The 27,472-nt window shown below is 51.8% G+C and overlaps 1 protein-coding gene across 1 annotated transcript in view; it reads right to left on the reverse strand.

The window, feature by feature from the left end:
- LAMC3 (laminin subunit gamma 3) overlaps positions 1-27,472 on the reverse strand; it is a 65,988-nt gene continuing 38,516 nt past the window's right edge. Inside the window, exons 12-28 of the mRNA XM_003794890.3 lie at positions 26,416-26,634; positions 24,112-24,300; positions 20,647-20,892; positions 19,824-19,977; positions 19,006-19,148; positions 18,394-18,572; positions 17,104-17,245; positions 15,701-15,906; positions 15,220-15,296; positions 13,747-13,881; positions 12,462-12,609; positions 10,949-11,098; positions 8,489-8,591; positions 4,013-4,212; positions 3,033-3,179; positions 2,846-2,945; positions 1-251 (exon numbers count right to left, since the gene is read on the reverse strand). Coding sequence (XP_003794938.1) covers positions 1-251; positions 2,846-2,945; positions 3,033-3,179; positions 4,013-4,212; positions 8,489-8,591; positions 10,949-11,098; positions 12,462-12,609; positions 13,747-13,881; positions 15,220-15,296; positions 15,701-15,906; positions 17,104-17,245; positions 18,394-18,572; positions 19,006-19,148; positions 19,824-19,977; positions 20,647-20,892; positions 24,112-24,300; positions 26,416-26,634 — 2,789 coding nt within the window. The remainder of the gene's footprint in view (positions 252-2,845; positions 2,946-3,032; positions 3,180-4,012; positions 4,213-8,488; positions 8,592-10,948; positions 11,099-12,461; positions 12,610-13,746; positions 13,882-15,219; positions 15,297-15,700; positions 15,907-17,103; positions 17,246-18,393; positions 18,573-19,005; positions 19,149-19,823; positions 19,978-20,646; positions 20,893-24,111; positions 24,301-26,415; positions 26,635-27,472) is intronic.

Genomic DNA, 27,472 nt, shown 5'->3' on the forward strand with positions numbered 1-27,472 from the left:
TCACTGCCAGCTGGCGCAGTGCTCAGGCAGGCTGTGCAGAATGGCCTCCAAGTTCTTCTTGTCAGTGCGGATCTGGGTGAGGTCATTCTCGAAGCTTTGGATCTGCAGCTCCTGCTGCTCAGACTCCTGTTCCAGCAGCCTCAGTTTCCCCTGCAGGGTCCCTGGTGAGCTCAGCTGCAGTCTCAAGCGTTCCAGAGCCTGCTGAGTCTCATTCAGGGCCCGGGCTGGGGCTTGATTGGCATCCAGAGACCCTGGAGAGGGGCACAGACATCCTCAGTGTGACCCAGCTTCCCCGAAGGCCCCAGGAACCTGCTCAGCCCCCTCTCTGAGAGTCTCCCCTGCTCAGACTTCCCAGAATTCTGCTGTTCACCATCACCATGGGAAGTCAAAGTTCAAGACAACTGTGTGGTGAGGTTGGTAAGGGCCCAGCCACCCCAAGTGCTCACATGCAGACCCCTGGAGCTCCCCTGGATGACACTGGGCAACTGTGAATTTTTGTTGATGGTGTTACTATTATTGCTAAAAAAGAAGTCCCCAGGTGGGTCCTCTCTGAACCTCAGTTTCCTCATCTATAAAACAGTGCATGTGAGAGAGAGGTTCACATGATTTCTGCTGGCTCCAACACACTACCATCCATTCACCCAGAGTGTGCCAGAGTGTGGGTATCACCTGGGTAAACAGCACGGTCTCTGGCTTCAGAGCAAGGATAGGGGCAGCTGGAGCAGGGACTGTAGGCCTGGAAAGTGGGCAACAGGGTCCTCACCCTGGCCCCTATGTGAATTAGCTCTATTCCTTAGAGTTAAGGACCTCTCTGTACCTCCCCAACCCCTAGACAAGGCTGTAGGGCAGGTGCTCACATTAGAACTTGATAGTGATTGTGGAATGAGATCCATGGGCTGCCTCTTCCACCTGACCCTTGTCATCTTGTCATTGTTGACATTCAACAGAAAGACAGAGCTCAGCCAGGTAGGAGAGTGACAGGGATGAGAAAGTAAGTTCCAGTGGCTTCTAATCCCCCAGGATCCCACTGGCCCCCAGGGCTCCTGAATTTCTTGGGTAGGGAAGGCTGAGCCAGGGGCAACAGCTCCAGGAGCTATGCCAAAGCCAGAGCCCTGCTGCTGGGGAAAGTTCTGCTCCCAGCAAAGACCTCAAGAGGCCCCATTGTCCACAGGAAAGTCCAAACAGCCTGGCCTTTGAGGAGATTCAAAATTGGGTTACAGCCACCATTCTACCTGCCCAGGCTGTCTGGGGGTTCCAGGGGTAGCGTCCAGGTGTGTGTTGCCATTCTCCTATCCCCAGGTCAAGCACAATGCCAGCACAGAGTCTGATAAGTGAATAACAGTGACAGTGGCCTCAGTGGTTTACACTCACAGTGTCCAGTACAGACTAGTGGCTCTGAGTCAGTAAGACCACATGTGACTGTCCCACTGACTGGCTGCGGGGCCTTCGGAATGTTATCTGTGCTCTCTGTGACTCCGTTTCCTCATTTGCAAAATGGCAAAAGAGCCAGTGTCCTTGCATCAAAAGGTCAGTATAAGAATTCTCTGAGGTCACATTTGTGAGTAGCTTAGCACAGGCCTGGTGTCCAGACAAAATGTAGAACATGGTGATTCTTCGTCCTTTCAGCAGTAAGAATAACTGAAAAGGCATGCTGTCAGGCAGATGAGCCTTGAAGACAATACATCAGGTGAAATAAGCTAGTAAGAAAAGAGCAAATTCCACAGGATTCACTCACACGAGGTCCCCAGAGTCAAGTTTATGGACAGAAAGGAGAGTGGCTGAGTCTGGGGATGGGGAAGGGTGGAAGAGTTAGTATCTAATGGGGACAGAGTTTCCATCTGGAAAGATGAAAAGTTCTGGAGGTGGGTGGTGGGGACAGTGGCACAGCAATGTGACTATACACTTAAAAATGGTTAAGCTGGAAATTTTTATGTGTATTTTACTACATTTTTAAAAATGCATGCTGTTCAGCCTGGTGCAGTGACTCACACCTGTAATCCCAGCACTTTGGGAGACTGAGGCAGGAAGATTGCTTGAGGCTAGGCATTTGAGACCAGCCTCTTAGTGAGACCTTATCTCTACAAAACATATAGAAAAATTAGCCATGCATGGTGGTACATAACTGTAGTCCCAGCTGCTCTGGAGGCTGAGGCAGGAGGATTGCTTGAGCCCAAGAGTTTGAGGTTGCTGTGAGCTATGATGATGCCACGGCACTCCACATGCTATTCATTTCAGCCCAACTGCTCTGACTGCTGTCCTCCCAGCCTTGCTGATGTTGGGATGCGCTGTCCCCTTTATTCAAAATGCCTCCTTGCTAAGGCCCATCTTGAATCTGATCTCTTTCCTAAAAGCCACTGTTTACTGCCCCTCACTACATACGTTACACTGTAGTAAGCACTTTCCAAATTGCCCACTATTACTCCCACTTTACAGATGGGGGAACTGAGGCTCAGAGAGGTGAAGTGATTTTCTTAAAGTCTCATATCCAAGAAAGGCATAGAGCCAGCACCTGATGCTCAACACCACACTTTCTTCTGTGACATTCTCTCTTCTCTTCAACCCTCAGTCACTGAGGGCTCCACCCGTGTTTCCCTCCCCCACCAGACTAGAGGCTCCTAGAGGCACAAAGAGTTACTCAATGTAACTCAACTCCTAGACACCAGCCCTGCTGCACATGGCCCAGGGGCCTGGGGTGGGTACAAAAGCCTGCAATGGACCCTGAGGATAGGGATGAAGCAACCTGTAAAGGTGAGCAGGAGGAGGAAATCTTGCCTAGGACTGGATCTTGAGAGAAGATCCTCAAGATGCCCCAGGAGCTCAGGGCCCAGCCCCAGGGTCTCCTTACCCAGCCTGGCAAGTAGCTCCGACAAAGCCTCTATGTCCTTCTTCAGGGAGAGGCGCGATTCCTGGATCTGCCGCTCCAACTCAGTCAGCCCGGCACCCACCTTCCGGGGAGGGAGGAACAGCTTGAGTGCCACCCCCCACACCGCTGTCAGAGGAAGGAGGATGGGATGGGAATCTTGCACACATACCCGCTCAGCTTCCTCCTGCTCCCGTCTAAGCACTGCGGATGTCAGCACCTCCTGGGAGGCCTGTCGGAGTGTGGCCTGTGTCTGGCTGGCAAGTCGGCTGGCACGGCGGTGCCCCTGCTTCCCTTCCCTCAGCAGGGCCTTGGCAAGCTGGGGGGGCAGGGAGAAGAGGGTGATAGAGTGGTAAAGAGCTCTTACGGCACTAATGCCAGGCAGTCATTTGCATCACACGTATCATCCGTTCAACGAGTACGTACTGAGTACAGGCTAGGTGCAGACTGCTGGATGCTCCTCCTCCCTCCCCAGCAGAGAGATTCCAGCTACTTTCCAGGGGGGACACAGAGGCACAGAAAGGGGAGCTGGGCAATGTCTAAGCGGCATGACAAGAAACCATGAAAAGGCAACCAGGAAGGAGCTTACTTGGGGTGTGAGCAGCAAAGCCAGCAAAAGAGCTGGGGAGACACACATCTAGTGTGACATGGCCCCAAAGAAAGAAAAGCCCACAGGGGTGTCCAACCTTTTTTCTCTGCTGCACATTGGAAGAAGAGGAGTTGTCTGTCTTAGGCCACACATTAAATATACAAATACTAACAAAACTAATTAGCACACACAAAAAATGGTCTGTGCATACTTTTCATGATATCTGACACCACAGATAAGCAAAAAAAGTCCTCACAGGATCAGCATGGCCTGTGTGGGCTACAGGTTGGACAGACCAGGTGCAAGTCCTGGTTAAATGCATGAACCTTGCTGGGCCTCAGTGTCCTCATCTGTACAATGGGGACAGCAAAGACACCTACTTCATGAAGAACCAACAAGGGCACTATGTGACACTCTGAGCTAACAGCTGGGCCTCTGTGCTGGTAATGAGTGTGGAGTAGTCAGCATCAAACACTGGGAAAGGTCCACAGGGTAGGGTGGCTCTCAGATGGCAGCCCTTCTGCAGGCCCAGAAGGAGGGGGCTATTGTACTCATGCCCTGACCTGGGCATTGTCCTTGGCCAACAGCTCTGCTTCTCTGCCCTTCTTCTTGGCGCTGGAGGAGTGAGATGCCGCATTTCCCAGCATCCTCTCTGCATGCTTAGTCGTCTTCTTCGCATCTGCAAGGAGCCTGTCCCTGACGATGCCTGCCTTCCTCCGCAGCACGGCCTGGTCTCTGGGCTGAGGAAACCGCGGCTTCATTCCTGTAAACCCAAACAAGGCTGTGTCGGGAGAATCACATTCCCACCTCCAGGGCCTGCCAGGAGGTCACTGACAGGAGCCTAAAAGGCCCCAAGCCCTTGGATAACACAAGTGGAGCTCAAGTTGCACGAGGCCGGTGTATAACTTCCTCAGACTCATACAGGACACACTGAATTTAATTACGATATTTACCAAAGTCATAAAGTTACATGGTGATCAATGCCTGGGCCAGTAGCAAGGGTGGGGATGCCAGCACAGTCCATGGCTGGATCTGCTCATTTCTTAATTTTTATGCACCACCTATTTCTAACAAGCTTTGAGAATGTGTGTAGTGACAGATAAATCAACAATGGGATCATTACAGCAGAAAACCAAGAGCCAGTATATTATTACATTGAAATTTTTGACACATATGATAGACTGCCCTAACTTATTGTTCTTGCTAGACTTACTAGAACAAATAATAATGGTGACAGTGAATATCTTTCTCTCGGTTCCAAATTTAATAAGAATTCATCCAATGTTTTGCCTTTATTATATTTTGTTGGTTTTTGTGATAAACACTTCTATCATGTATAAAATTTTTCTTTAATTTCAGTTTACTATATATTTTTAACAAAAAAACACTGAATTTTATGCCTCTTTGGTATGTATCAAGCTGATCATATCATTTTTTATGATTTACCTAGTAATGATATAAATGCAATTAAAAAAATGTTTAAAATTTACTGTCCTTGAATTCTTAAAATAAATCCTACTTGGGAAAAGGTATATATTAAAAAAAAAAAAAAAGAATACCAAGAGCCATCTGTAATGAGAGGTATAAAAAAAAGAAGGGAAAGGAATGAGAAGTACCAGAAAATTAGGATAATGGTATTTCAGGAACCGAATGTACTATTTACCTCTGAACTCCCAAGCAGCCAAGACAAAACTTAAGTGCTAACAATTTTCATAGATTTTACTATCCAGTAAAAAGGAGTTTCCATTTTTGTATAAAGAAACTTTTTTTTCCTTTCTGATAAAATTCTACGGGAAACTTATCATAAGAAGTACTGATTGCAGTAGATAAAGTCAAGTTTTTAAAAGCATCAAACCTGGCTTAGCACCCACAGCACAGTGGTTACGGCGCCAGCCACATACACAAAGGGTGGCGGGTTCAAACCCGCCCCAGGCCAGCTGAAACAACGACAACTGCAACAAAAAATAGCTAGGCATTGTGGCGGGCACCTGTAGTCCCAGCTACTCTGGAGGCTGAGGCAAGAGAATCGCCTAAGCCCAGGAGTTGGAGGTTGCTGTGAGCTGTGATACCACACACTCTACTAGGGCGACATAGTGAGACTCTGTCTCAAAAAAAAAAATAGCCAGCGTTGGGATGGGTGCCTGTAGTCCCAGCTACTTGGGAGCCTGAGGCAAGAGAATCGCTTGAACCCAAGAGTCTGAGGTTGCTGTGAGCTGTGACGCCATAGCACTCTACCCAGAGTGACAACTTGAGACTGTCTCAAAAATAAAATAAAATAAAAGTATCATGCCTTCTAATCTCTGGGGGCATGTTATTACATAATCATTCTCTCTAGAAGTTAGATCAAGAAATTGCTTCTTGGCTCGGTGTCTGTGGCTCAAGCAGCTAAGGCGCCAGCCACAAACACCTGAGCTGGCATGTTTGAATTGAGCTGGCCCTGCCAAACAACAATGATGGCTGCAACCAAAAAATAGCTGGGTGTTGTGGCAGGCACCTATAGTCCCAACTACTTGGGACGTGGAGGCAGGAGAATCACTTAAGCCCAGGAGTTGGAGGTTGCTATGAGCTATAATGCCACGCCACTCTACCCAGGGTGACAGCTTGAGGATCTGTCTCAAAAAATAAACAAAAAAGAAATTGCTTCTTGTACCCCAAATTGATGTTTAAAGTGCATTCAGTGGAAGCCTCATTCTATAGGGTGTTAATAAACATTAGAGGGTAATGTCAATTAGTTTTAAGTGAGCCAAGTTTCTTTATTACAGGACTACTCAGAGCCTTTAATATTCTTTTTTTTTTTTTTTTGCAGTTTTTGGCCTGGGCCGGGTTTGAACCCGCCAATTCCAGTATATGGGGCCTGTGCCCTACTCCTTTGAGCCACAGGCACCACCCAGAGACTTTAATATTCTAAAGCAGTGATTTTTAACCTTTTTTATATCACAGCACACTTGAACCCATAGTTATATTTCCATGGCACACTTGAATTCTGTTGATCAAAAAAAAAAAGTAAAAACAAAGAATATACTTACTGTGCTTTGAAATTCTTTTGAAAGTAATTTCATTAATGATCTTTCAAATTTTTCACAGTACTCCTAAGATCCTCTTGCAGCATACTGGTTAAAAAATCACTGTTCTAAAGGGTCCTCTATAAGGCCTCAAGGGGTGCTACAGGACGAGATATTTCCTAAAATGATTTGAACACAAACCCTCTCTTTATAGAAATGAATTATAGGTTAGGAGACCCCTAGGCCACACCCTGAGGAAGGCTGATCCACATTTCATGGGTGAATTTTCCTTTCATCCTGAACACCAACTGAACCCAGGCCGGCTGGTGATAGGAGGAGGTATCTCTGAAATGGGTTGGGATTGGAGAAAGAACCTGGGGTTAGAGGTCTGAGGTTCACCCTCGTGCTGACTATGGGGCACTGCCAGGGAGGCAAATTTCCGCCCAGTACGTGTGAGAACTTTCTCATTCTCAGAACCACCCAACAATGAGAAGGTGACACCTGGTGAGGTAGTGAGCACCCCATTATTATTATGGTTTTTTTTTTTTTTTGAGACAGAGTCTCACTTGGTCACCCATGGTAGAGTACTGTGGTGTCATAGCTCACAGTAACCTCAAATTCTTGGACTCAAGTGATTTTCTTGTGTCAGCCTCTCAAGTAGCTGGGACTACAGGTGCCTGCCACAATGCCCGGCGAGACGAGGTGTCACTCCGGCTCACATTTGTCTCGAACCTGTGAGCTCAGGCGATCCACCTGCCTTGGCTTCCCAAGGATTACAGGCATGAGCCACCACACTTGGCCTGAGCACTCCATTGTTAGAGATAATCAAGCTAAGGTAGAAAAGCCCCCTCCTGGTGTGGGATTTCCAGTAGACTTTGAGACTCCCTATAATTTCAATGTTCCATAATTATATATCATTGATGTACATTTTCCTAAACATGACTCTAGATCAGGGGTCCTCAAACTTTTTAAACAGGAGGCCAGTTCACTGGCCCTCAGACCGTTGGAGGGCCGGACTGCAGGCCCCAGGACGAGTCAGCTGCTAAGCAGGACAGGCAGCAGTGGCAAAAACACCCAGCGGGCCAGATAAATGTCTTAGACAGGCCACATGTGGCCCACAGGCCGTAGTCTGAGGACTCCTACTCTAGATACACAAGCACACACAGCTTCATTTATCCTGGAGAAAGCCCCCTAACCAGTAGGTGACCAGGACTCCAGGCTACTGGGAACCTAAGGAATAGGAGGCAGTGACCAGTCCCTCCTCTGCTCAGAGGGCCCGGGCATCTGGCTGAACTACATCTCTACGTGCAGTGGGCAAGATGGGGAGGGACACACAGAGCCAGGGTGACAGCCATGGCCTGACTTCTGGAGCCCCAAGAAACCTCTGGGGCTCAGGTGTGTTCCTGCCTTATCTAGTCTCTTGTACAGAGAGCCATGGCTACAGGGGTAGGTGGCTTCTCTCTGGAGCAAAGAGGATATTGCAGAAGCCCAGTAGGTAGGGAGAGTCTGAGGTGAAGAATCATCGTACTTGCTGGTTTCTATTTCCTGCTCAGCTTTGACCCAGGGATGGATAGCAATTTCCTCAGTCTACCCATCTGTAAAATAGGAGCACTTGGTCTATTTTCCTAAAGCTCAGAAGACACTTGGACCGCCTAACCCACACCCCTTTCTAGGGAGAAACTCCACCTCCCTTCCTGTAGTTCCAGCTCAGCACTGGACTGAGGCAGTTGTATTCGTACACTATAACTGGCCCCCAGGGCAGAGTGGACTAGACCAGGGTGGACAGCCAGTGATATGAGATTCTTATCTGGGCCTGAGGGGCTCTGCATGGTCTGATGACACTGGGGAAATGGGGAAGTACTTGGTGAGTGACATGTCAGAAGAGGAGTGAGGGCAGCCATGGGAGAGACCCTAAGAGGAAGAGGGAACCGTCTGCCTGGCTTCAGCCCACAAGCTGGACTTCAGAGCAAGCCTGCTGTGCCTGAGTGGGAGTTGGGTGGTGTCTGTGCATCACAGAGCCAAGCCAGACACACATACCTTCCAGGTCAGCCAGCAGGGTCCTGGCCCCCATGGTGGTCACTGTGGCAGCCTGGACAGATGAGGAAGCTCGGGTCAGGGTGGTGCTGGCCTCCTGCTGCAGCTGGAGAGGGGAGAAGAGACACAAGGCTGTGGCCTGGCAGGTGCACTGCCTGGAGGCGGGTCAGGTGGGCACCAAACCACATACATGGGTCCCCAAAACATCACTGAAACTGAGCCATGCTGTCTACAAGGAACACCTGGTGTGCATTATACAAATGTCAGGCCTGAATCTCTCTCCCAAGAAGATTCCTCTCCTACAAAAGCTCAGAGGAAAACTGAAACAAAATAACTGAAGGAAAGGCTCGGTGCCCATAGCACAGTGGTTACGGCGCCAGCCACATACATCAAGGGTGGCTGGTTCGAACCCAGCCTGGGCCTGCAAAACAACAATGTCAACTGCAACAAAAAATAGCTGGGCGTTGTGGTGGGTGCCTGCAGTCCCAGCTACTTGGGGATGCTGAGGCAAGAGAATTGCTTAAGCCCAGGAGTTGGAGGTTGCTGTGAACTGTGATGCCATAGCACTCTGCCCAGGGCAACAGCTTGAGGCTGTGTCTCAAAAAAAAAAAAAAAGAAGAAGAAGAAGAACTGAAGGAAAGATGAGCAACTAAGCACTTCTTTCCAGAACACCACCACATCTCCACTGGTGGGTGTGAAACTGTGAATCTGCTCATTATGACACTGTCACAATCAGCACGTCAGTTCCTCCCCACTGCCACTGGACGAAACTAGATCCTTAAAGAATTCAGGTTTGATGCACGAATGGGGAAAAATATGGCTGACCCTTACACTGGGATGTGAATGGATCTTCAAAAGGAGTGAACTGTTGCTCCAGGCTACAACATGGGGGACCCTGAGAAGCAGGGGAAGGGAAAGGCCAGGTGCTGTGTGATTCCATTTGTGCGAAGGCCTTGGACCAGGTATATCTACAGAGACAGAACGCAGACTAGTGGTTGCCCAGGGCTGCAGAGAGGTGGAAATGGGAGCCACTGCTTAAACCGGGTTTCTCCTTTGAGTGATAAAAATGTTCTGGAACTAGACAGAGGTGGAGGTTGCACAACATTGTCAATGCACTAAACACTACTGACTTGTTCACCTTAAAATGGTTAATTTATGTCATCTGAATTTTACTGCAATAAATAAATAGGTAAATATCTTAGGTCCAAATCTATTCAACACCACCTGAGTCCTCTGAATGCTTAGCAGCTTGGAGGGAGGAAGGTGCTGCTGGGGGTGGGGGGTGGGGGTGGCATACACCAAGGTCTGGCTCTGCTGCGGCTCTCAGCGGGCCTGGGAGGGTCACCTCTCTTCCTGACATCCTCACCCTGCACGAGGGCAGTGGACCAGGTCAGAGGGCACCACCACGAGCCACTTGCACAGCAGAGCTCCCCAGGCAGCTGCCAGGCACCAGGCTCAGCTCTTTAGACACTCCTCCTTCCTCAGAGAAGACTTTTCCTATCTTTAAAAGGAAGTTGAGGGTAGCTCCTGGTCTCTGTGACAGTGGGCAGGATCAACAAGGTGTCAATTAGTTCATTGCATCTCATCATGTTGTCCTGATTTTGACACTTGTACTGCCTTTTGGCCAAATGTTAACCCAAGGGGAGTCCGCATGAAGGGTGGGTGTGAATTCTTTGTACTCTCTTTGCAGCCTTCTTATAAACCTAAAATTCTTTCCAAATGAAAAGTTTTAAAAAATGTTGAAAGGAGTCTTTTATACTTTAATAGGTTGGAAACCCGTGGACTAAGCTAAATTCACCCCATAATTGTTTTTTTTTTCTTTTGAGACAGAGCCTCACTGTTACTCTGGGTAGAGTTCTGTGGTGTCAAAGCTCACAACAACCTCAAACTCTTGGACTCAAGCAATCCTCTTGCCTCAGCCTCCTAAGTTGCTGGGACTATAGGTACCTGCCACAAGCCTGGCTAGTTTTTTTTTTAGACAGAGCCTCAAGCTGTCCCCCTGGGTAGAGTGCTATGGCATCACAGCCCACAGTAACCTCCAACTCCTGAGCTCAAGCGAGTCTCCTGCCTCTGCCTCCCAAGTAGCTGCACTGGCTCCTGGGCCCCAGGCTAGTTGGGCCCTTGCAAAATGCTTGTATCATTCCTGGGGGACCACACGTCACCACCTGACTGACTCTGGCCTCTCCCAGATTTTACTGTCTGGGCTGAGCAGGAGGCCCAGCTCACACGATTCTCTTGCCTCAGCATCCCAATGAGGATGGTGGGTGTGGCCTGAGGACTGCTGGAGCTGTTGCCTATCTGTCTGTCCACCCCATCTCTTCTCACACACTTTGTTTCAGGAAATAAGGACCCTTCTCTTAGCTCAGCTGCATCTGAGGTTCTCTGGAGCTTTAAGGGAGGCACCTGAAGGATGGGCTCCCAGGTATAGCCCCAAACCCTATAACCTGTAGGTGTCCTGCTGACCTGTAAGAGGGGTTCCATCTTCTGTAGCACTGCCTGGGCAGTGGCCTGGAGGGCTTGGACAGCCTCAGTGGCCACACGCTCTCTTGATGCAGCTGTCTTCTCCAGGGCCCTCACCTTCTGCCCCAGGTCCTCAGCCTTGGACTTCTGAGGCTGTAGGGAGATGGTGGGCTCAGGCAAAGCCTGGCAGGAGGAGCAGGGGGCAGAGCCTCTCCCTGGGGAGAAGCACCCTACTGAGCAGAAGCTGAGGGTCAGACCCAAGCCTCAGAACCCGGGTGGCCACACTGATGCCCCAGGTACAGCAGAAGCCCCAGGGGTAGGGAGACAGGAGGCTGAGAGGCAGAGGGAGAGAAGGCAGCCTGGGGCACCAGTCACTTGAGGCTCACACTCAATGCCCCCTCCAGGTTCTAGCTTTGCGGTCCTGAGCAACTCAGCTAACCCTCCTGACCCACATTTCCTCACTGCAAAGTGAGAGTCCCTCCCCAGGTCCACCATGCTGTAGTTGAGACGTTGGGGCCAGCTATGCTTCAGAACGTAGAATTCTCTGGACTTTAGAGAAGCAGACTGTGTAGGCTCTGCATGTTAGAAACACCTCAGGGTGAGGCAGCAGCCCGGGAAAACATGTCCACACCCAGTGTGACTCTTCACACACGTGGGAGGGGCAGAGGCTGCCAAGGACCAGTCTTTGGCAGTCAGCAGGGGACAGGTGTGGTCCCCAGTGCATTTGCATAAGCTCAGTCCTTCTTTAAAGTTCAGTTTCTGAGTTTTGGGATTTCAGGGATTTATCCAGAGGAGATGAGTGTAGGGTTGACAGGCACAGAGGGGCCAACTGGCCGCCTTGCGCTTTACTCACAAATCCCCTCCCAGCCCCACAGAAGTAGCCCTGAAACAGCTCAACAGGCAAGTTCCATGTGACAAACCAAATCACAGGCTCAGGAGGGAAAGTCTTGGACTGAGGTCCCAGAGCTAGAGTGGCAGAGCTGGGACTTCTCTCCTTGTCTGTCTGGTATCATTGTTAATGTCACCAACGTGGAGAAGCGGCCCCAACCTCGATCTCATCAAACACTGGCTGAGCTGACTCTGCCAAGCCCTGCAGGTGGAGTCTCTCATTTAGTGTAATTAATTAAATTATTTAGAGACAGTGGCTCACTCTGTTGCTCTGGGTAGAGTGCCATGGTGTTAGCCTAGCTCACTGCAACCTCAAACTTCTGGCCTCAAGCGATCCTCTTGCCTCAGCCTCCCGAGAAGCTGGGACTCCAGGCGTCTTTCCACAATGCTCAGCTGATTTTTTTTTTCTATTTTTTAGTAGAGACAGGGCCTTGCTCTTGCTCAGGCTGGTCTCAAACTCCTGAGCTCAAGCAATCCTCTCACTTCAGCCTCCCAGAGTGTTGGGATTACAGGTGTGAGACACTGTGCCCAGCTGGATTATCTCATTTCAACTGACTGTTAGACAGCTGAGGCCTCCTGCCTCTGTCTAACCCCACAGCACAAAGAGCTCCGAAGATAACTAGCTGACCAGTGCTCCAGAGGCAGCCAGTGACGCTAGGCACGGGGCAGCATCTGCGATGACATCCTGCACAGTGGCCAGCACTCTCTTGGCTTCAGGCAGCGCCTCAGTGACAGCTATGCCCAGTGCTTTCTGGGCTGCCTGGACCTCCTGGTACCTGGGAGGAAACAGAGGCCACAATAGCCCAAGGACCCGGTGCAGGGCAGCCTTGCCCGTCACTGTCTGGGGGCTAGAATGGAGCCCCTGATGTGCAAAGGCTCCTCCCAGCTTCCCAGGCAGAGCTGCCCGCTGCAGGGTCCGTGCCTGTGGCTGGCCTTGGAAAGTGGCCACTATGCTGCACCTTTCACAGGGGTGGGACAGCAGGGGGGAGGACCACATCCTCCTTAGTTCAGTGACTTTTTCTGAAAGGGCTCACCTGGTTTGCACTCGAGAATCACGTTTTGCAAACGTTTAGCTCCTCAGGATGAATAGTAAAGAGGAGATGCCTGGTGTGTGGGAAGCACAGCGGCCCAGGCCTGGTCTTGACTTGGCCACGCCCTTGCTGATGACCCTTGGTGTGTCACTCTCTACTGGTAAATGAAGACCCCTGGGCTGCATGATCACTTTGGGCTGACCCCCTGTAATCCACCAACTAAATCAGGCTTTCCGTCCTATCCAGCTGTTTACACCTTGCCCCACTTGGACCTCCCCACACAGCACTGCTGGGGTGGAGACCCCAGCTTCCTTTCCATCCCTTACCCCTCTTGGACAGCTGGGGTCCTGGCCCTGGAGGTGGGTCATGTGACTTCACCCCAGCTGTGCTCACTGGCTCAGGGTAGACACCTGATCTGAGCTGAGCCAGTTTGAGTCTCTCATCTGGGAACGTCAACCTAGGACTCAGCAAGATATTGACTGGTGAGTGTCCACTGAGCCCTGAACTGAGAGGGACAGATGGGGTCACCCACACAGAGACGCGGATCTGGTCTGCAGAGGCAGAGAAGGAAGCTGGGGCCAGAGAAGAAATGAGAGAAGTGGCCTGCGGGCAGGGTGGCGAAGCCAGGGCACCCAAGCTCTGGGTCCCAGCCCTTGTGCCTTCTCTGGAGAGGCTGGGCTGCTTCCCCTAGGCACGGGGTTCCTGTAATTCACCCCCAAGTGGGCCCATGATCCTGAGGCCCCACTCCAAGTGAGACACAGACCCCAGACACCCCAACCCACCACACAGGTCAGGACTCTGTAAGTCGGTCCTGGGACCAGCAGCCTCTGGCCCTGACAGCTCCAGGAGGCCAAGTCCGTACCCACATCTGGGAGGTCTCACCTGTCCTCCAGTTCCCGTTGAGCTTCCAGGGCCACAGTACCCTCCACCAGACTCCAGAGAAGCGTGTAACTGGCGTTGGAGGCAAGCAGTGCCCTCCAGGCAGCAGCTTCAATCCTAGCAGCGCTGCCTCTGTGACTGTATGAAAATGCCCATGTGACCATCACCAAGGGCTCACGCAGAAGGGGCCTGGGCCCAACCACACCCCCTTTCCCAGAGTACAGCCATGAGGATGGGGATTCCTTTTCTGTTCTCTGCCTGACACATAGTGAGGACTAAGAGAGGAAGGGTCCCTCACACCCTGTTTCTGTTACAGTTTATGCCCGTTGTCCTGCCATAAGGATTAAGGGCCTTTATCACACATTAAAACACCTTAGTTCAGACAGAAAATTACAGATACCCTAACACAGACAGCCTGGGTTTGAATTCTGGCTTTATTTCTTTTTGTTTTTGAGACAGAGTCTCACTATGTCGTCCTTGGTAGAGTACTGTGGCGTCATAGCTCATAGCAACCTCGAACTCTTGGGCTCAAGATATCCTCTTGACTCAGTTTTTCATTTTTAGTAGAGATGGGATCTTGTGCTAGTTCAGGCTGGTCTTGAACTCATGAGCCCAGACAATCTACCCACCTCAGCCTCCCAGAGTGCTAGGATTACAGGTGTGAGCCAGTGTGCTTGGCTGGCTTTATCTCTTTTAAGCTGTGTGTCCTTAAGCAAGTCACTTCACTTCTCTGAATTTGCTTCTTCATCCAAGAAGTGAGTCTAAGCCCCTGGAGCATGGCCGAAGGGGAAGGCTGCTGCAGCCTTGCACTTTAGGACTTAGGCTGTTTCTTAAAAGCAATAGATGGAAAAACCCGAGTGTCTGCTAATGGATGACTGGATAAACGGAATGTGGCATATCCACACAGTGGAATATTATTCAGCCATGAAAAGTAGTGAAGTACTGATCTGTGCTACAATGAGGATGAAGGGAAGCCAGATGTAAAAGACCACCCGTGGTATCACTCCATTAATACAAAATGCCCAGAACAGGCAAATCCAGAGAAACAGAAAGTGATCAGTGGCTGCCAGGAGCTGGGGGAATGAGGAGAAATGGGCAGTGATGGCAAATCGGTGAGGGTTTGTTTGGGGGTTGATGGAAACATTCTAAAGTTGGTCGTTGTGACGGCTATACAACTCTGTGAATATACATAACCCCTGAATTGTACAGGGTGTGAATTATACCTCATTAAAGCTGTTATTAAAAATAAACCCCGTGGATGCTCCCAGATGCCTTCAGTCCAACCATTGCCCCCAACATCTCCTTACTACATCTCCTTCTCATGGTGGTGACACCTGCTTCCCAAACTAGGCAGCTCTTGTGTCATCTGATCCCAACTCCTGCTGTGAGGGTAACTGGGGGGCTGTCCCTGAGCCTGGAACCCCCGAGAGAAGGGCTGGGCATGATGTCACCACACCCCAAGCACCTGGAACTCACCTCCTGGCAAGGGCACGGGCCTCTGTAGCCAGAGGACTCCAGTGTATGGGCGGGCTGAGTCCTTCCAGAGGAATCACCTTTAGGGAAAAGAGGAAAAGAGGAAGAAACTGATGGCCCAGCCCCAAAGCTCAAGGGCCACATTTGGCTAAATTACTAGGCAGAACTGAATGGTGTCCTTAATTTTATAAACACACAAACATAACCACAAAGTCAGCCTCCAGCAAGCAGAGTCCTAGGATGCAGAAATACCAAACACGACACACCTGCCAGTGACTGCACGCTCACTGTCTATGTGCAATGTGCCCGCTCTCTGCAAACTTTATCTCACTGAATCGGCGCGGGAGGCACTGTGTGGTCCCCACTTTGCATATGTAACCAAGCCTCCCAAAGGGGTTCGGTTCTTGCCCAGGGTCACCAGGTTCATGGCAGGGCTAGGGCAAGGATCAGTGCCCATGTTCAGGAAAGGGGTGCCCTGGCGTACCAGAGATTCAAGAACGGTGGCTGCATGTAGAATCTCCTCTTCTGAGGACGCCAGCACTGCCTCCACGTCTGCCAGCTGGACACAGGTCTTCCGGGCTCCAGTCTGGGTACAGTGGGCACCCTTGCTCAGCACCCGCAGCTGCTCCCGGGTGGCCTTCACAGCACCCTCAAGGCCTGTGATTTGTTCCAGGAAGGCTTCTCGGGCCCCTGCAGGAGGCCCATAGTTCAGAGCCATAGAGATATCACACTGAAGTCCCCACCCCTTAGAGTCCTCCTTCTGTGCCCCCTATTCTCCCCAGGCACATGGACTCCATCAGCATCCCTGGATACCAATGGTTAGTTCCAAATGAAATGTCTCCCCATTTTACAGATGCAAAGGTTGAGGCCCAGAGAAAGCAAAGCAGACTCAAGGTGCCACACGCAGTAAGTCAGCCAGACACAGGGGACCAGGAGGGAGCCAGGCCTTCTAGAGCCACACAAGTAATTCCTCGATCAGGAGCAGCAGTGACACTCCACTGCAGTCAGCTCTGAAATTCACAACGTTGGTCACAATTGGGCGTTTTAAGACGTGGCACCTGAGAGCCTCATTCTGACACTAGTCCTGTGAATGGAACTCAGATCGTCCACACCAGGGCCTGAAGCAGCTCAGGCTTGTAACTACAGAAGTTCTCCAAGTGATTTGCTTTCAGTGCCATCTATATTTCCATGCCCTTGGCTGGGCGAGGTGGCTCACGCCTGTAATCCCAGCACTCTGGGAGGTGGAGGAGAGTGGATTGATCAGGCTCAGGAGTTTGAGACCAGCCTGAGCAACAGCAAGACCCTATCTATACTAAAAACAGAAGAAAAGCCAGGCGTAGTGGCTATTATAGTCCCAGCTACCTGTGAGGCTGAGGCAAGAGGATTCCTTGAGCCCACGAGTTTGAGGTTGCTGTGAGCTATAATGCCTTGGCATTCTACCAAGGGCAACACAGTGAGACTCTGATTCAAATAATACATGAATAAATAAATTTCTGTGCCCCGGGGCCAAATTCCACCTGGCTTTGGTGACAGGTCCTCTCCTTCCTACTAACTTATTTACTTTCTATGTGCCAAGCACAGTGCTCGGGATACAAAGTGAGCAAAATGCCAAGAATGAAGGCAGCGGGACCCCACTGGTCGGCGCCTTGAGTAGCACTTGTGGAGTGAGTGAGTGAACTCAGCCCATCCCCACTGAGCTTCAAGTCTGGGTAGGACAAGGGGCATGGGGACAGAGGTTGGTATGATAACTCTAGAATCACAAGTACAAGTGGGCCGTGGAGGTCCATAGGCTTAGGATTGTATCATGAGAGCCCTGAGAGCATTGAGGAGACCAGACTAAAGGTGCCATGGCCCACTGTCCCCCATGCCTTTGGTCACCTGCTGTACCTGGCAGCAGGTGGTGGCCCTGATAGACATCCCCCCGGGGGGCCTCTCCCAGCAGAATGTCCAGTGGTCCCCAGGGACTGCTGCAGTCAGACCCCTGCAGCCACTCCTCCATCAAGGTCAGTCTGGCCTTCAGCTTGGCTGCCTGGAGAGGACAAGGAAGAAAACATGTGTGAGGCCATCAGCCTGGAAGTCCTGGCCAGATACCTCCTGCTGGCCTCTGCCTGTGAGTTTCCTTCTCCAAATCCTACTCTGGGCCTCAAAGCTAAGGGCACACCTTTGAGAGGCAGCCCTGCCACCCCATTGTAGCTGTCCCTCCCCTTCTCATGCCCACAGCACCTGCTGACACACAGCTGACCACACCTCTGTCCTACTGAGAGAAGAAGGGAGGGGCAGGAAGGGAAGCCCCATGAAGATTTCTGTCTGTCCTGTCCACTTAGTCCCAGGACTTGGCACAGAGCAGGCATGCTGGGAATACTTGCTGGCTGAGTGTGCTCCGAATGTCCCCAGCCCCACCTTTTAGTCATATGAACAATAACACATTTACAAAGCACCCATTAGGCACCAGGCGCAGTTCCTCCATAAGCACTCTAAGTGGCAGGGCACAGGTCCCAAGCCCTGTCCCCAATTCCAGTGCCCAAAACACTCAGAAAGACCACAGGTTTTCTGTTCCTTACTCAAAGGCAAAATCCAACCTGAACTGATTTGGAAGTAAAACTATTCTGAAAAAGGTTACTTGTGGCCTTTATTTACCCACTTTCAGAAACAGCAAAGGGCTAGTCATGGGGCGGCCTACGTGCAGCTGGGCATGGTACCTGATGCTCCATACATGCCATCTTATGTCTACAATACCGCACTCATGGAAGCCGCCCCCCAGGTTCTGGTAGGGGGCTGTAGGCCTAAAGTGTCTACAATTTGGAGCAAGAGAGGGGCTGAGGCTTACCAGGGCTGCTGCCTGCCTGGGCACATGACAATTAAGGGGTAAGGGAGACCTTGACAGGTCAACCCTAGAGCTCGAGCTCTAGCTTTGTGCCCCACTCAAAATTCTATTTCTGTCCCAGAATAGGCATTCTCCTCTCAACCCTCCTTACCAAGGGATCATCTGGGGTCTCATCCCTACTGAAACTAAGAAAGTGTGGGACCTTGACCCAGGGTAATCAGGAAGGACAGGTGACAAGGTGACCCAGAGCAGGGGACAAACAGGTTGTTCCGGGTGCCCAGAACATAGCTGGTGCTCACTGAGAGGATAGATTAAATGAGAAGGTGGAGCAGGCCTGGGCCGGGCAGACTCACCTCTTCCTTCACCAGGCTGTAGCAGATGGGGCACTCCTGGCACTGTGTGCCATCCTCCGTGAGGAAGAAGTTGTCATGGCAGCGGTCACATTTGTAGCCCGCAAAGCCGGGCCTGCACACGCATGTGCTGTTCTCGTGGCACTGCGCTGAGGTGGTGCCCAGTGGGGAGCACCGGCAGGCTGCAGGGGTGGAGGCAGTGGGTGCTGGGTGCCACCCCCACACTCCAAGCCCCCTGGATCCCCTGTATCCTCATACCTAGCAGCTCCCAGAACCCTTCTGGGCAGGCTCAAATACAGATCCTTGGGCCTTTCCCTGGAAATTCTGATTTAGAAGGTTAGAGATGATGATGGAGAGCCTGACTTATTTGAATGTTCCCTGAGGATCTGAGGACCAGCCAGGTTTAGGAGCTGTCAATGTAGCCCAACCATATAGATGAGGAAACTGAAGCCCAGAGAAGGCCCCAGGCACACAGGAACTCAGCTGCTCTTGGGACACCTGCCCTGCATCCGACCCTCCCCTCTCCTGTGGTAGCATCTTCCCCATTGGCCATATTTGCCCCGAGACCTCAGGCTCCACCCTCCAGGCAGCCTGGGAAGGACCCAGCCTCCTTACCCCGGCAGCCCTTGATGGAGAAGCCAAAAAAACCGAGCTGGCATCTGTCACAGGCCTGGCCCACAACACCTGGGCGGCAGGGGCACTGGCCAGTCTTGGGGTGGCACTGGTTCTCCTGGGAACCCAGCGGGTGACACATACAGCTGTGATAAGGGAAAGAACCTGGTCTGAGGCAAGCTTGGGGCACTCCTAGCCCAGCCTATTCTGGCTGCAGTCGGCCAGCACCGTCAGGTCGTGGTCCTCCCCTAACAAAGCCCCCTCCTATCAGTGTGTGTCATCAGCTTCCCCAAGCTGTGCTCTGGAAAATACAAGTCTCACAGGATGCTTGCTAGAAAAAGATGAAAAAAGGCTATGACACAAATATGTCTTGGAGAGATTACACCCCTCCATTGGAAAATCACAATGCAATTAGCATATTAAAGGCTCTGATAAGTCCTGCAAGGAAGAAACCTGTTTGCTTCACTGAGCATTTCCCTGGAGTCCTCTATTGTTCCCTAAAGATGCTTGTCTAAGATGCTACTGTGGCCAAAAAGGTCACTCAGTGATGGGCGTCACTGAGAAGGGAATTAGAGACCAAACTGGCCACCTGCCCACTTGGACATCCCCTAGGGCTGCTCTTGGCCTGGGAACTGGGCTGGCAGGGCCATGAGTCTGATGCCAAGGGACTATGCCTTTGTCCCCATTTGGAGAAGGGCACGGTGTACCTGGCAGTGGGCCTGGGACACCACCTTTCCAACAAGGCCCCTCCCTGGAGGCTGCCTGGTGCCTTCTTCCATCTGGAGAGGGACTCAGGGCACTCATAGCCTTGATCCACCTACCTCCGGCAGCCCCTCCCAGGCTGGAGGTCGAAGAAGCCAGGGCTGCAGTGGCCGCAGTCCCTCCCGGTCACATGAGGCAGACAAGAACACTGGCCTGTCACAGGGTCGCAGGGTATCTGCTCACCGACTGAGCCCTCAGGGTTGCAGCTGCAGGCTGGGGGTGGGAGCAGGAATGGGTGTTGGGGAATAGTGCAGATTGTTCAGTCTTTGGGGGTCTGAATATGCGGGAGCCCCCGATGACACACATGCTGTCCAGGTTCCTAAATCCCTCCTGGAAGAAGGTTCTAGGGCTGAGCTCAAATCCAGCCCATTGGCTATGCCCTGGGCCCTGTCAGGCTGAAGGGAGGGCCAGAGAGAAGGGTTGGAGTCAGATGCAGAACCCTGTACCCACAGCTTTGGGTCACATGGCCCTACCCTCCGGGCTACTGCAAGGGCAGCATCTCACCCAGGGTCAGTGTAACACTTCCTGAAGGGGCTATGCGGGAAAGGGCCCTGGAATGAGTCAGTTTAGAGCTGACACTGCTTCTCTCCTATGGGGCTTCTGGGAGCTTCCACAGGCTGCAGCCCCCTGAGGGGACAGAAGGCTGAATGTTAACCCAGGAGAAGGGAAGGGGAGACCTGACTGGAAGCCCAGGGGTAGGACCACCACAGGGCAGTCTTGTGCTAACTGCAGACTGTGAGATAAGGGCTGAATTAACCAGGCAGAGAAACCCGTCCCAGCAGCAGAGTTAGATCTCAGGGGTGAAAGAGACCAGAAGACCAAGGCTTCCTAGACAAGGAGCTGCTGCACAGCCTGGCAGAGGGCCCTGAGGTGAGCACTCACATGCACATCTCTCAGCAGGCCATGGCGCCAGGGCACTTCCGTAGAAGCCTTCCCGACAGCGCTCACAGTGATCACCCGTTGTGTTGTGCAGGCAGCGTGAGCAGTGGCCAGACAGGGGGTCACAGTTGCCCACGGCATTGGGGTCCACATTTCCGTTGCATTGGCACTGGCGGCAAGGCTGGGGGGCTCCAGAGAGCCCCAGTGGGTCCCCAAAAAAGCCATCATCACAGATCTCACAGCGCCGCCCTGTGTGTGGAGAGGACAGGTGTGAGGAATGGCAGGGCTTGGACCCTGAGGGGTAAGGGTGGGGGTAAGCAAAGTGGCACCCTCTGGTCTCATCGGGCAGTGCCCGGACTCGGTCAGGCAGATGTGGAGCCAGCTTCCAGCTCTGCCCACTGGCTATGTGATCTTGGGAAAGCCCCTGTGCCTCTCTGAACTCAGGCTTCTAGTCTGCAAAGTGGGGACAAGAATGGCAGCTCCCTCACAAGACTGTTGAGAGGGTTTGGTGGCATAATTTGTGCAAAGCACTTAACAGGGAGCCTAGTGTGTGGTAAGTCTTCAGCTGTGGTGTCTGTCATCACATATCCGTCCTCATCCTCATCCTCATCATCACTATGACCTTCACCACTCTCTTCATTAGCACCGCAATCACCACCAACATCACCTCACATTACCTTGACTGTTACCTCATCACTTCATCATCATCTGGATTCTGCATCATCAACTTCACCCTCACCTCGTTTGACCTTTATCTCATCAACTTCATCATCATCATCTTGACCTTGGCCTTCAACATCACCTTCACTCTCACATCATTTATCTCATTACCTTCATCATCTTGACCTTCATCGTCACGTTCAGCCTCATGTCATTTGATCCTTATCTCATCAACTTCCTCATCATCGGTTTTTGTTTTTTTTTTTGAGAGAGCCTCAAGCTGTCCCCCTGGGTAGAGTACTGTGGCGTCACAGCTCACAGCAACCTCAACTCCTGGGCTTAAGCGATTCTCTTGCCTCAGCCTCCCAAGTAGCTGGGACTACAGGTGCCCACCACAATGACTGGCTATTTTTTGGTTGTAGTTGTCATTGTTGTTTGGTGGGCCCAGGCTGGATTTGAACCTGCCAGCTCTGTTGTATGTGGCTGGCGCCTTAGCCACTTGAGCTACAGGCACCAAGCCCTCATCATCATCTTGACCTTGATCTTCATCATCACCTTCACCCTCGCATCATCTGACCCTTATCTCATCACCTTCCTCATCATCTTCATCATTATCCTGATCACTCTTCCTTTCATCATCACCTTCACTGTCACCGTCCAATGTCCCTGTCTCCCTCCTTCTCATAACTCCTCCTCCTCTCCCCTCAGCTGCTCTTTCTGGTCCCCTCACCTTTCATCTGCTTCCTGTGGCTTCCGAACTCACTTTAGACTGTGTGTCTCAGACTCCTGCCCCACTTTCTGGGTTTGACCTGCAGTCACTGCTTCATCTTTCAGCCCCAGGAGATATGCTATGTGGAGGAGGCTTTTGGAGGGTCCATTTGGGACACAAAGCATTATAGAAATATATTTGTGCTATGTGGTAGTGTAGCTACCCACTACCCAGCTATGCTCAGTCTCTGCATATCCCTACTGAAGCAGAAGTCTGGGGGATCCACAGACCCAGACAGCAGCCGTGGTCCCCGGGGGTGGCAAGCTGAGGGCTGTGTTAGGTTGCCGTGTTCACACACACCTTCATGCTCCTCTTTAGATCTCTACACTGCTTCAATGGTCACAATGAGTATGTACTAATTTTATGATTTAAAAAATTGCTGTTGTCAATGTGAAAAATAGATGTGAGCTTCCCGTGTCCTAAAAATTCATCAGTTCTGTTGAAATCAAGTTAATGTTACTGAGGGAAATGAGGGATGTTAAGGAAGAAAAGAAAAGGAAAGAACGGAAAAGAAAAATCTGAACAGAGTGCAAGGTTGAGGCTAGCATCTGCCGTTGGGATTCTAAAACAAAAATGAAGTTAGACAGGAAAGAGGGAGCTCGAAGCTGGTGATGAAGGATGTGGGCCCTGTAATTAAGTGGCCATTCACTTGGATGTCCCCAGGTAGAGACAACTTGCAGAGCAGGAGGTAGCTCTAGGTACCCTGGAAGGGCTGCAAAGGGTCAGGATGGTAGGCAGGTGTCATCCCAGGACAAGCGGGGTGCATCCATCTCAAATGTCCAGGTGAGCTCTGCATGTGCTAGTCCCTCACAAGGCCCAAGGACGCTTGTGGGGATAAAGAAGGGACAGGGACCTGGCAGAAAGCCTTAGAATGGAAGTTCATCCAGGCGACCCTCTCCCCCACGGTCTGCTCCCCTGAAATCCTCCCGTGGGTCAGCCTGTGCTTCTCTAACTACCCGCTCTCATTGGCTGGGCCTCCCTCACATCTGCTCATCAGGAAGGCCACAGTCAGGATGCAGAAAATGTGAGGAAGGTTATGGAAATGGAGGGATGGCGTGATGTCCAGTGGGGTGTAGGGTCCCGCTGGAGGGACCTCAGTCCCTCGGTTCTCAGGCTGCCTGTTCTGGGGCCATCTGCCCAGCCCTGCTGGCTGCCAGGGAGCTGTTCTCACAACAGTCCCCGTGAAACAGAGCATTTGACAGGACCGATTTAATGCACCACAGGTATCAAAAGCAAAGTCAGATGTCTAGAAGCCATGAAACATTATGCTGCGTGAAATGAGCCAGACACAAAGGACAGACGTTGTACAGGTCCAATTATGTGAGGCACCTGGGATGGCTAAATTCAGAGAGATGGAAAGCAGGACAGTTGTCATCAGGGGCTGCAGGAGGAGTGAGTGCAATTAGTTGATTTAATGGGCACAGTTTCTGTGTGGGATGATGAAAAAAGTGTGGAACTGGGTGGTTGTGACAGCTGAGGACACTGTGAATACACTCTGTGACACTGAGTTATACACTTAAGAATGGTGAAGATGGCAAACCTTACATTATGGATGTTCCCGTTATTAACGCAATATGACAAAAGCCTTTGAATTGTACATTTAAGCAGGTAAACTGTCAGGTATAGGAGATAGGAGGAGGACCAGGGGAGGGGACTTTCTTCTTCACACATTGCCTAATGATGTTTTTAAAAGCCAGGAGTTGAATCGGAGTTGAACCTGGCTGTGTGGCATCATCACCCTGGGAACCTTCTGGGAATCCAGACTTCTGGGCTGTATCTCAAGCTGTGACACCAGGCTCTGTGGGCCAGGGCCCAAGCATGGGTATTTTCAAAGGATCAATGTATCAGGGATGGCCAGAAACCCACAGCAACCTGGGGCCCTGGCTATGGGGCTAAGGGATTTGGGGTCCCCAGAAGTCATGTCTGCCATCCTTAGGCTGGGATCTCCCCACCTGCCATACCCCAAACACAGGGCAGAGTCAGGGCATCAGACTGCCCCCCCACTCCCCGAGCAGGGCTCTGGGGCAAGAATCACTCACCTCTCTGGCCCGGTGGACAGTGAGTGCACACCACCTCTCCGCTTCCTGGCATGACTGTGCAGGCCGACTGTCTGGGGCAGGGGCAGGGCTTGCAGGGGTTGGCTTGGCCTGTGAAGGGTGTGCCATAGAAACCAGGCGAGCAGCGCTCACAGGACAGGCCCTCAGTGTGGTGGCTGCACACACAGATCCCTGAGGGGTGAGACAAGCACTGCCTGAGTCCAGAACACCACGGGGTGGTGGGCGTCCTAGTGGGAGAGGTCAGGGAACACAACCTGGGTAGAAGAGGCTCAGGAAACCTCCGAGGTGGAGGCAGCACACCCTGGAGTCCCCCCCACCCTGGACTCATGCCCACCACTTACTGCCCCTGTGATTCTGGGCAACTTGTCTAAACCCCCCCACACCTCAGGCCCTGACCTGTAAGACAGAATAACAGCAGCACTGACTTCAAGGTTTCCATCAGCGCTCAAGGTGACCTGCGTCTGAGGCACCACACACTCCCTGCACTCTGGGTGATCAACAGCGACATCACTCTGTCCCCAGACCTTGCTCTGAACCAATGGACCACACGGCTATGCTCACTCTCCTAGTGTTGTCCTCTGAACTCAAATGGACCAAAGGAAGATTGACTAGCCCGAAGGTAGGCACAGGCCCAGGATTCTGGCCTTGATGCAACGTTCTAGGACCTGGTCTCAGAGAATGGAGCCCCAAACCTGCCCTCTGGCTTCTGAAGATGGTGAATGCTGCAAAGTCCTTCTCTAGCCTGGATTGCTCAGGTAGGTCCCACTCCAGGGGTCAGGTGAGAAGCCCAGTTGAGAAGGGGTTAACCACCACCACCTCTCCAGAAAGCCCCCAGCAGCACCCATTCAGATGAGTGGGAGCCCCACATCGGTGGACATGCAGCAGGGGTGGCATCCGGGGGACTGTCCCTACCTAGGCCCAGCACCCACAGGCTCATGACTGCTCCCAGCATGGGCAGTGGTGGCCACTTGCCCAAACAGAGCAGGAGTCACAGCAGGGCCAGAGGCTACATGGGGGTGGCAACCTGGTCCCAGCACATGGATGGATTCTGCTTCCTCAAGAGAGGCTGCCTGAACAGTACTGGGGAAGGGTTATGAGTCCCCATTCAGCTTGATTAGTGATGCCGGCCATGGGCCCTAGAAGGGAGGATGCCCCGGTGCCATCCCTGGCTAGGTCTGCCAACTCCCAGGTTACTATCTTTCCAGGAAAAAAAATTGCTGAGCTGGCCTTCCCTTTCTCAGAGAGAGCCCACCTGCTCCAGGGAGAGGCCTGAGTGTGGGAGTGGAGAGGCCCGTCCAGCCCCCTCCAGGACCTCCTGGCTGTGTGACCTGGAGAGAAGCATCTGTCTGTCCCAAGGGGCTCCTCCACAAGTGGGTTGGAACAGTGGGAAGGGACCAACTGACCTGGAAGTCCAGGCTGGAGGGCCATGTGGCTGCCCCATCGTCCCCTGTGAGACGGGACAGCAATGGCTCTGGTACTTGCAGGGACCTTTGCAGGACTCCATGATTTAATATGTAAAAAGGTGGCTCGCACCTGGTGACACTGTTTTATTATTTCCTGACAGTCCTGAAAAGTAGGGACTCTCCTTGCCTGCATTTCCCAGGTGAAGACCCTAAAGTGAGCCCACTTAGCCGTGGCAAAGCTTTGGTGAAAACCAAGTCTGTGTTTTCAGAGCCTGGGGGTTTCCTGTCCTCTGTGTGGCCTTGTCTCCACAATCCCACTTGACAGAAGAGCAAGCAGGTTTGTGGAGGACACCCGTGAGCTACTGATATCTGCCTGACGCTCAGGGGAGCCCCTGCCATGCTAATGCCTCTGCCCCTCCTCACAGAACCCCTCTAGGGCAGGACCCCTGTGGTCTTCCCCTGGCCCTTCCCGGGAAAAGGAGGGCCAGCCCAGAGAGAGGGTAGGCCAGGGCCAGCTGGCCTGCAGAGACCTGATGTATCCAAACTCCTTGGCTCTGCACCTGGTACTTTAATAAATTCCAATGACTAGTTTTGGGGGATTTTTTTTTACAGATTTTGGCCAGGGCTGGGTTTGAACCTGCCACCTCTGGCAGACGGGGCTGGCACCTTACTCCTTTGAACCATAGGCACCGCCCTCCAGTGACTAGTTGTATTAAAATACAAGATGCCCAAGCAGCAGCACAAGATGGCTCAATGCCCGTATGTCACCACAGCTTGGCCAACACCTTGGCACCTGTGCTAGGCTGGCCCATCCAGGTTGGTGCTGTCTCACTGTCGTAGGTATAGCCCAGGTGGCCTTGAGATTGGGTGCTGGGAGACTCACCGGTGTTGGGGTCACAGGTGCCATGCTGGTTACAGGTGCAAGGGATACAGTTGGCATAGGGACCCCCTCGTGGTGTTTCCCTCTTGTATCCTGGAGCACAGGATTCACAGAACTGGCCCGTGTAGCCCTTGGGACATGAACAAGTCTCCACCCAGGAGGCTGGGGAGGAAAGCCCCTGCCGGGCTGATGTGAGCCGAACGGCAGTCAGGAGCACTTGGCCTGCATGGCAAGAAAAGAATGATACTGTGCCTGTTCCTCCCCTAAACCTGCCTGTTTGTATATATACAGTAATAAAGGTAGCCAATGAGTCAGTCATTAAAAAAAAGTCAAATCAAGGGCAAGGGAGACAAAGGGACAATTTTCAGGGTAAGCAATAGATAATGGCTGAGCATTTTATAATGTCCACTCCCACAGGTTGTGAGAGAAATGTAGATTTAAACAACAACGATAGCCTTCAACACCCTCAGACTGGTAAACATTTTATTTATTTATTTTTTGCATCACAGCTCACAGCAACCTCCAGCTCTTGGGCTTAGGTGATTCTTTTGCCTCAGCCTCCTGGGTAGCTGGGACTACAGGTGCTGCCACAATGCCTGGCTATTTTTTGTTGCAGTTTGGCTGGGACTGGATTCGAACTCGCCACCCTTGGTATATGGGGGCGGCGCTCTACTCAGTGAGCCATAGGCGCTGCCCTGGTAAACATTTTAAAGATTGATTACAGTGGCTCAGCGCCTATAGCTCAGCTGGTAGGGCGCCAGCCACATACACCGCAGCTGGCAGGTTCGAACCTAGCCCCGGCCTGCCAAACAACAATGACAACTACACGCAAAAAATAGCCAGGTGTTGTGGCAGGTGCCTGTAGTCCCAGCTACTTGGGAGGCTGAGGCAAGAGAATAGCTTGGACCCAAGAGTTTGAGGTTGCTGTGAGCTGTGATGCCATAGCACTCTACCGAGGGTGACATAATAAGACTCTGTCTCAAAAAAAAAAAAAAGAAGATTGATTAGAGTGGAGGATGGGGTGTGGGAATTCACATGGCCTGCTCAGAACTGGATGCTA

The sequence above is a fragment of the Otolemur garnettii genome, unplaced genomic scaffold (genome assembly GCF_000181295.1).
Source record: "Otolemur garnettii isolate 467f Iridium unplaced genomic scaffold, OtoGar3 scaffold00087, whole genome shotgun sequence".
Taxonomy (NCBI): Eukaryota; Metazoa; Chordata; class Mammalia; order Primates; family Galagidae; genus Otolemur; species Otolemur garnettii.